Source organism: Triticum urartu, unplaced genomic scaffold (assembly GCF_003073215.2).
Source record: "Triticum urartu cultivar G1812 unplaced genomic scaffold, Tu2.1 TuUngrouped_contig_5662, whole genome shotgun sequence".
Taxonomy (NCBI): domain Eukaryota; kingdom Viridiplantae; phylum Streptophyta; class Magnoliopsida; order Poales; family Poaceae; genus Triticum; species Triticum urartu.
The window spans coordinates 4,898-14,622 of NW_024116354.1; the positions used below are offsets into that span (position 1 = coordinate 4,898).

The following is a 9,725-nucleotide window of genomic DNA, read 5'->3' on the forward strand; positions in this document are numbered from 1 at the left end:
GGATTTTGAGGAATCAATGTTTTTTGTTGTTTGGCACAAATTATGAAATAAAGTGTGTGCACGACAAGATATAAAGACTGGAAAAGTTCTGTGTTCAATATTAGAAAAATGTGCCCATTCTCACAAAAAAGAAAAAAAGTGTCCTATAACAAAAGGACCGCACTATTTGGCACATGTGTGGCAGATAGCAAAACTGTCACACACCTCTTTTTTCCCTTCTAATTGCATGCATGCATGCTAATCACTCGCTTCTTTCATGTTTATTTCTTTCTCTAATTACATACATGCACTAGTGGAAAAAAACTGATGTCATGCTAAAATCTCCTTATTCCGAAATTCAAAATGTTTTGTAGCCCAAACCGTCGGTCCGATGCAAAAACTGTTATCACATAAAAGATTCGTCTCGACGAGATCTTCAAAACTAGATCCCATATTGGTATGTTCCGATGACATTTTTCAGGTCAAAAGTTATCATGCCTCTGCTACATATGTTACCACCCATGTGGTATGCAAGCTATCGTGCTATGTCCATATAAGTTATCGGGGTTATAATTTTCAACAACTCCCCCCTTGGTCAAAAGTTACCACAATGTTTGCACGTAAGTTATTGGATATGCAGTTCGTATATTATCATGATATTTCACATAAATTAGAGGGCTATATTTTTTAACTTGTTTCCCTCCTTGGTTAAAGTTATCATGGTGTACGTAATTTATCCGGTATGACGTTCGTATATCACCGTGTTATTTTCATATAAGTTACCAGGGGTATATTTGAAAATTAAAAATGTTTTGTAACTCAAACAGTCGGTCCAATTCAAAAATCTAATTTCACATAAAAAATCCATCGCGATTAAGACCTTCAAAACTCAATCTCATGTTGGTATGTTCTAATGACTTTTCTTGAGAGTCAAAAGCTACCACGCCTAGGCTAATGAAATTATCACGTCATCGGTGTGTATATATTATCATGTTATTTGCAAAGAAAAGTTATCATCGATGTTTTCAACAATTTTTTTCCTCAAGGGTGAAAAGTTACCATGGTGTTTTTAAGTTATCAGATATGTGGCGTGTATGTTACCAAGGTATTTACACATAAGTTAGAGGGGGTACATTTTTAACAGCCTTTTTACTGCGGCAAAAGATTACCATGGTATTTGTACCTAAGTTATTAAGTATGTTGCATGTATATAGTACCATACTATTTACACATAAGCTACTCGGGATATGTCTTTGCAACAATTTTTGGCCTCGGGTTCAAACTTATTGCATAGTTTATACGTATGTCTTTGAGTATGCGGTGCATAAATTATCATGATCTTTACGCCAAAATTATAGGGGGTATGTTTTCAATATCATTTTCCCCACAGGTCAATGTTACCACGGTGTTCATACGTAAGTTATCAGATATGCATCGCTTAAATTGTCATACTATTTACATAGAAATTACCGAGCTATTGTTCTTCGAATAAAATTCCTCGGTAGAAATTAGCACGGTGTTGCAGATAAGTTATTAGGTCTATGGTGCGTAAATTAGCATGCTATACACATAAAAGTTACCGGGTATATTTCAAGAATTTTGTTCCTAGGTCCAAAAAATTATCTGGCCTGGACTGCATAAGTTACCGCACCTGCAGTATGTAAAATTACCATGTTGTTTATGCAGATGTTACCGGACATGAAACCTGAACTATTTTCAACGTTTCAATGGGGTTTTTTAGGTCGGAATATCGTCCGGTACAACCAATCATTACCAATATTGTTTACATGTTGCTTCCAATAAAAAATCGTTTGAGTTGTCGGTCTACTTGTGGGTTGTTAGGACCACAAGTGTGCTCGATTTATGCCGTCTAGGCCCGATTCAGGTTGATGAGCACTGATACAGTGGTAAACCCAAACTTAGTGCAAAAATTTACAGAGGTGTGATGTTCATTTTCTACTATATAAGTACAGGAGAGGAGATTGTGTAGGTCAGGGATCCCAACTCAAACTCCCTGAATCTTAATGCTAGTGTTTCAGGCCTTTGTATAGTGATTTGTTGGAGCCTTTTGCAATCCATCGGTCGTGCAAATAACTGAATCTGATTGGAATGATTAGTCTATTCACCCAAGCTTCAGACAACACTGGATTTTGCAAGGGGTTGCAGCAGGGAGGTGAGCAGCAGTAGCAGCCACAAGAGGCGTTGGTGAAAAAACAGGAGCAACAAATGTATATGGATTTGAAGCCGCCTCATTGCAGAATAAGAGCAGCAAGGACGATGATCAAATAGGAGCGTCAGTGTAAAAAATCAAGCCGGCTCGCCGCCGTACTTCTGCTATGTCACTACGTGCTCTGCTGTGCCCCGCATCACATGCAAACCCAATCCAGAATCAACAACAAATCAAGCCATCTCGCCGTCCTAGGGAGCAAAACAAGCACAACAGGGAGCTTCCAGTCCTAGGCTGCCGTTGGTGATGAATCCGAGGAGATGGGAGGGAGTTCTAGTCCTGGGCGTACCTAGGCGTCGCCGTGGCCATCAAAGAGGTGCGACGAGAGGCGGAGCGCGTCGGCGTTGAGACCCAGCCCATTGAGGTCGCGGCGCATGGCGAGGAGGCGCATATAGATGTCAGCGAAGCGCGGAACCACGGCGCAGGCGTCCTCCATCTCCCCGCTGCGGCCGGGCGGCCGGGCTTGTGAGCGCATCTCTTCAGGCCGGCGTGCCTTGCGGGCCAAATCCATGGCAAGGGAGATTCATGTGGTGGTGCGGGGATGAAGACGAGCGAAGGGGAGGAATAGCCACGCGATGAAGATCAGACATTACTTGGGTCGTTTGATAGTTTTAGCAATCTGCCACACGGTTGCCACATACATATTTCGATAACAAAAAGGCAAACGTGACCTTTGCGTGATGGACCCCCCGGCTGAACCGTCATTGACCTGACCTGACCGTGGACCGTCGGACGCGTCGGGAGCCAGATCTCACTCCACCACTCACACCCGTCCCCACACTCCCCACCGCGCAGCCCTCCCCTTCGTCGGCAGCCCAAAAACCCTCGGGGGCGAAGCGAGGAGAGGACGGCAATGGCGGAGGCGAGCCGCAGCCACCCGTCGCAGTACGTGAGGCTGAAGAAGGACCAGGACGCTTCCGCCTCCGGCCCCAGCGTGGAGGACATCCGCCCTGGCGAGCTCAACCTGCCCGTCGCCGTCCCACAGGTCGGTCTCGCCATTCCTCGCGCGATCCTCGTTTTCTTCCAATTTCTGCTACCGCAATTGTTTGTTCGGGGAATCGGGATGGTCCGATCTGATTCTGGGCGCTGCGCCGTGTGGCTGTATAGCTGGAGCAGAGGAAGTGCTTCAAATGCGGCAGGTGCTGCCTGAGAGCCACCGGGCGCCCCGCGACCCCGTGGACAACCGGCATCTTCGGGTGCGCCGAAGACCCCGAGAGCTGTAAGTGGCGTGGAATTTCCTTCTCGCCTTTGCATTTGCCCCCCCCCCTTCAACTGCCTAGCCGATCTAGTTCTGCTACTTCCTCCCACTCTAGACGGGTCACACCTTCAAAATTCGTGGTAGTTTTGATGTGCTGATATGCCAGAGTTGGCAGGAATTTTCATGTGGATCTGCACAGGATGGGGTTGTGTTGCTGTGGTTGAGCTCAGGGTTTGTGGCTATTACACACATTGCACAACTCAGCAACTAGATGTTTGTTTCCATGGCATTGAAGTGTTACCGAAGTGTCACCGACAGAGGTTAGGTGCTTTAGTTTTAAATCCTTTAGAGGTCCCGCGTATTAAGCGCACACAGGTTTTTATTATGAAGCCCGTACGTCAAGTGAATCTCTCTCTAGTAAAGAAAAGAGAAACATCTGCACAAGGATGGCCCATACACCTCCTATCCTCCTTTTTTTTCATTTAGGCTTTTATTGTTTTCCATTTTTTACATGTGTTTGTTACAGACTATTTTTCAGCACTAAAGGTGTTTCTTTCGAAATTTCAATTACAAATTATAACAATATTTATATGCTTATAGATCATTGTGAAATATTTCCACATTAGTTTAGTGAGCAGTTGCCTGTCAAAAATTTGGTGTTGCCTCCTTTTTACGTGGTACCAGTTGAGACAGTTTTCAAACAGAGATGCTTTGCAAATCTGAATTTTCTTCCTCTCTGTCATTTTTTCATTAACAACCGTGAACTTAATCGAGGAACAAACCATGGTAGACTAAACATATAGTCAATTAATTCTTTCTCATGTCTATGAGAAAGGCATGGTTGATATTTTACATTGCACATATAACTCAGTTGTAAACTGGAGCCAACCTGATGCTGATTTATGTCTTATACTACACATGTAACTCAAATTTATAATGTGGAGTCGATCCGAAGCATGTCTGCCCTACATTTAGGAGTATTTTACCTAGACTAGAGGGGTAGAGGTTCATGACTGAACAGTCCAAATTGAGTACTTCATTTTTTTTATAGCTTGCTTAGGAGTACTTTATTTTGAAATATTAATTGTTCACATACACTTTTTTGTATCATATTGCAAGCCTTTATGGTTTGCAAATTTGAAGTTCTGTTATCTTTTTGGTCTTCTATTATCTTTGTAAAATTAGCCTGTGATGATGTGCTCATGTGGGAAGGGATTAGGCACTGGTCATTGTCTGAAAGAAATAAAGAGTAGCAGTCGTAACGTCTGGCTTCGATTATCATGTTCTTATTGTTAAAGACGGCCCTTCTTTTTTCCGTATTGGAAAATTTCTTCAAAATGTAGGGTGTGTTTGGTTTTGAGCCAAAGCTGGCCTTGCCAAAACATTGGCGTGCCCATGAGTTTTGGCTGTTGTTTGGTTGGACACCAAATATTTGGCTTGCCCAACCCAGCCGGCGTTTGCCCATGCAGTTCTCGCACGTACGCGGGCGCGCCATGGGGTGAACAAAAGCCTGTACATGCTGCTTCTCTGAACTTTTCTTTACTGTTCTTTTTTCTGAATGTTTGATCATCATGATTTATGGGCTCCTTATATAAAAATTTCAAGTTAAGACCTCAGATGCTGATATGTGGCATGTTAATTGGCTACAAACCAAACTGAGACCCAACCATTTTGCCAAAAAATTGGTACGTGCTATGGCTACAATCCAAACAACACTACCACACCAAAATTTTGGTCATGCCCTTGCTTTGGCTATGCCAAAATTTTGGCAGGGCAAGTTGGGGCACAAACCAAACAGCCCCGTACACACTTCTACAGCTGACTGTCGGTTATCATTTTAGCTCTTTTAGGCTCTTTGCAAAATCAACGTGCTGTGAGAATGTGCTCATATTGAAAAGAATTTGCAACTTCCATTGTTTCAAAGAAGCAAAAATTAGCAGTTGTAACGTTTACTTTTACTACAATGCTTTTGATCTAAAGATGTCTTTCTTCTTGATCTGTTTGAAAGTTCTTGTACATGTACACTTTCCCACTATAAGTGTTAATTGCGATAAACTGTTGAGCACATAAATGACTGCGTCGTACATGGCCGAAACCTGAAAGCTTAATGGAATAGCTAATTCTTTTTTCTTTCTTGACTTCCATAGGTTGGATTTTAAAAAAAAAATCTTGTAGTGATGGATCTTGTAATATGCTCCGAGGTTCCTTATGCCGTTCTTCTGAACTTGAACACAGAGCAGCTGAATCTCTAATCACAAGAGGGACCATCTCCAGGTTTACTAAAGAGTTAATCTAAGCACTAAAAGGAACACCATAAAGTTTGCGGATGTGTCTACTAATCATAATTGCTTAGTCTATTACCGACTTTCATTCATGGGGCCTTCTTATTCAAATTGTGTCATCATAGGGTTTGTGATGTTTGTACCTTTATGCTTCAGTCCGTGCAGTTTTCATATATATTACTGCTACATTCTGAGATACTTCTGAACCACTTGCGTGTCTGATCTTCTTACTGTTTTATGCCGGATTGGTCTATTCTGCCCCTGTGTTTTGTTTGGACGAAATGTTCAGGCTCTTAGAGAAGATATCCCATGGACAACACCCTGCACTTGCCATGCTGTCTGTGTTGAAGGTGGCATTGCATTGGCAATCCTTACGGCTATATTCCATGGTGTTGACCCAAACACATCAGTCCTGATTGGTGAAGGCCTGGTGTTCGGTTGGTGGTTATGCTCTATATATACTGGTAATTTTCGTCTACAGCTTCAGAGGAGGTATCATCTCGAGGTACTTCTTTCTCTCTTCCACTGTTTTCTTTGTATGTGTCATGATAAATCGCATTCAGAAGAACATCTACAAACAGTTGTATTTATTTCTACTATAAGAAGTACAGAATTGCATTCTCCATCTGAGATAGTTGTATTAGGTATGCAGGCGTCCAGAAGCAAACTGCATGGTTAAAGTTATGTGTATCCGTCCTCACTAAAATAAAGTTCTGTAGTTTGGACGAGAGAGTTATGTCGTCCAGCGAACTTCTGTCACTGTCATGAAATTTTTGCTTGGCATTGTCCACTGGCGGTAGCTGGTTATATCATTGAATTATCAGACCATTTCATCAACCCTGTATTGCTCATCATTGTGAGCATGGAGGGTCCTTGACCACCTTTTCACGTATAGTATCTTTTTGTGGTCACTAATTCTAATCAGTTGTCACGTCTAGCATTTGATATGCGGGCTGGGCTTTTAGTTTCATGCATCAGTATCACGGGCCTTTCGCTAACCATCACATATTGTTGTGCTTCCACCAGAACTCTCCATGCCCTCCTGGCATAGTCCACTGCTGCTTCCCCTGGTGCGCGAACTGTCAGGAGCATCGTGAAAGGAAAGGCCGCCTCGCAGAAAGCAGTGATGTTCCAATGACCATTGTCAACCCGCCGCCGCTGCAAGAGATGAGCATGGTCGAGAACAACGCTCCCACATCCGAGAATGAAGCGTCGAAGGCCGAGCATGATGATGTGGAGGTGATACCTCTCTAGGAAAGATAGCATGAGAACTGAAACTGACATGGAATCTGCTAGCCAATTTAGAGACTACCATATATTGTTAATAAATCACTGTCATCTGGCAGGTACCGTATGAAACATTGTTCTGATCCAGATTTTAGTTTATGACCATTACTACCTATGATAGAATGTTGACCGTGGGCATGTAATATATGTGTGGAGACCATTACTACCTATGATAGAGTGCTGCCCGTGGGCATATAATATATATGTGGAGACCATTACTACCTATGATAGAATGTTGCCCGTGGGCATATAATATATGTGTGGATATATTTACATTTGTGAGTGGTATGTCCTATGTTCTATCCACATTATGCATTGCCTGTGTTCTCGACTTCTCGGTCATGAAAGTTAAGGCCTGCTTTGGTTCAAAGGATAGGAATATCATAGGAATAGAAAAGAGATGTGATTCATCTCATTTTCTATAGGAAAAGAGGTGCTATTCGATTCGTAGGATAGGAAATTTTCCATAAGGTTTGAGCTAATTTTCTTTTTCTTTGAAATGTGAAGGATAATCCTACTAGGAAATCTGTTCTTACAAACCAAAGAGCTCCAATGAAAATTTTCCTATAAGAATCCTATCCTATAATATTCTTACAAATCAAAGGAGGCCTAAGTGTATGGTACAACTATATGAAGAGGTTTAGGCAAATCTCCTTTGATGTAGTGTAGATTAGCATTTACGTGTAATTCTTGCAAATTTATATGAAATCGTGTTTGCTATTTGCAAGCCCTTTGGGAAGAGAAGATGGTGAGGCGGAGATGGGGTGATGCAGCCGGGCATGGTGAATTGACGATGCCAAGCCGGGGCCAACACGGGGGGGCGGCGAGGGGGTTGCCGGCACCGGAGAAGAGGATGGACTTAGAGGGGTGGCCAAGTGCCGCGGCAGACCAGTGGAGATGGGGACGCGGTTTTTTATGTTCACGTTCTGTATGCAGTGTGAATCCGAGCCGGCCATCAAGCATGCTGTCCAATCAGTTAGGTCCACTATTGTGTCAGCCGTGCACCAGCCACAGGCTAGTAGATTCGTTTCTCTACCTAGGTCCTGCGCATGCTCTATGCACTTTTCCCTCCCATGCTCCTGTTTAGTGGCAGGCCAGCCTCATAATTATATCTGGCATGGATAATTAACGTCGCTAGTTACTTTTTGTTGCAGGATAATGTCACTAGTTACTGTAGGATTATTACATGTTAACCCACAGCCTCACTAAAAAATCACGCGCGTGCAATTTTTATGAAGGCTTTATCGGACTTTATGAAGAATGTGCCTGAACTTTGCCATGAAAATCAGAAGGATTTTTGAAGAAACCAATAAAAATGAAAAGTTCTTTGAGTTTTGGCGATAAAGTTCCAAAAATACGGTTAAAATGTTCTCTACCTATTTTTTTAAAAATTGCGAGCTATGCCAGAGTTTTCCAAAAGTACTTCTATTTGTCATGGCAAAGTTCAAAAACCAGTTTAATAAAGTTTGGTTCTATGTTTTTTTGTGGGATGCAGTTTGGTTTTATTTAAAACTATTTAAAGAACATTCTTTGAAAACAATTTCAATAACATGATATTTTAATTTTGTGATGTTTAAATTACTTCCAACAAAATAGGCTAGAGAGATAATCACAGGAATTAATTCCACCGTCGGAGGGGTAAAGTGAATCTATCAATAGCGCGTCACCTACTACTGGACAAGACTAACCTGGGTCCTAGCAGGACCCTTCTCAGCTTTCTCACATACATCATGTATAGATTTAGACGGTGGAGATACACGCTGTGAACGGAACACGGATGTAAATGCCTTTTCCGTGGAGATGGCAGCTTGGGGAGGGTGGGGGTAGCAAGGAGACCGGCAATTCGGCCGGAGTCGAAGCGCGGCAAGAGGAAGAAGCTACACGAAGGAGAAATTTGACTAGCGCTTAGATATTTTTCCAGAGAATCCAGGCAGCTGATGAATAATGTGTCCCATCCCATGTGAAATATATGAAACTTTAGCGTTCCAAACATACCCAGTTCATCAATCCGGCATACAAAAAATGTGGTTATGCAGTGCGATGTACAATACCGCAAAACAACACTCTACTATGTACTACTATATGTTCTAAACATCCCTACAATTCTAGATGACTTTGCTCGTCTTGGTCGACACGACCCCCTCATTACCAGCGAGCAGCAAGTACTTGTCCTTCCTCGTCAGGGCCGTGGGCGTGAACCCGAGAGCGCCGGCCAGCACGCCCTGCACCTGGTTCGCGACCTCGATGCTGCCACGCGGGTTGTCTGTGCGCACGGGCTCCAGGAAGTGGACGGAGTACTCCGGCCGTGGGTTCATCAGGAAAAAGACCGAGTCCAAGCACTTGGCGCCCGGCGACGTCGACGTGCCGTAGAACATGGTGGAGCGCTCGTCCACCGCCACGGGGCTCACCTCGTCGGCGAGCTCGGCGAACAGCGGGCTGAACCTGAGCAGGTACGGCTCGCGGCACGTCGTCCCCTCCGGGCACACCACCACGTCGCCCCGCTCCAGCAGCGACGACATGCGGCGCCGGTCCTCGTCGCGGCCGCGGGTGAGGCGCAGCAGCGGGATCGGCGAGAGCAGCTCCGACAGCGGGCTCAGGCTGTACGTCACGGCGAACACGGGCTTCCCCAGCGCGCTCGAGATGGCAATCGGGTCGAGGAGCGTGCGGTGGTTGCACGCGTAGAACCGGCCGCCCGAGGCGCCGCTCTCGCCGTTCGCGGCGGCGGGAGGGGCGCCGGTGACGCGCACCCGCA

General features: G+C 44.3%; 2 protein-coding genes across 2 annotated transcripts; one reads left to right on the top strand and one right to left on the bottom strand.

Moving 5' to 3' along the window:
* The first annotated feature begins 3,059 nt into the window (after positions 1-3,059).
* On the top strand, positions 3,060-7,166 carry LOC125529523 (cell number regulator 6-like). Its single transcript, XM_048693934.1, has 4 exons — positions 3,060-3,191; positions 3,314-3,425; positions 5,902-6,191; positions 6,713-7,166. Exons 1-4 carry the CDS (start codon positions 3,060-3,062, stop codon positions 6,938-6,940), a joined length of 762 nt encoding a protein of 253 aa, XP_048549891.1. The 3' UTR covers positions 6,941-7,166.
* Positions 7,167-8,927: 1,761 nt separating this feature from the next.
* Positions 8,928-9,720, bottom strand: LOC125529524 (glycerol-3-phosphate acyltransferase 1-like; the record flags this gene model as incomplete). Its single annotated transcript, XM_048693935.1, has 1 exon — positions 8,928-9,720. A coding segment is annotated over one exon (642 nt), but the record flags the coding sequence as incomplete, so codon positions are not given.
* Positions 9,721-9,725: the final 5 nt, after the last annotated feature.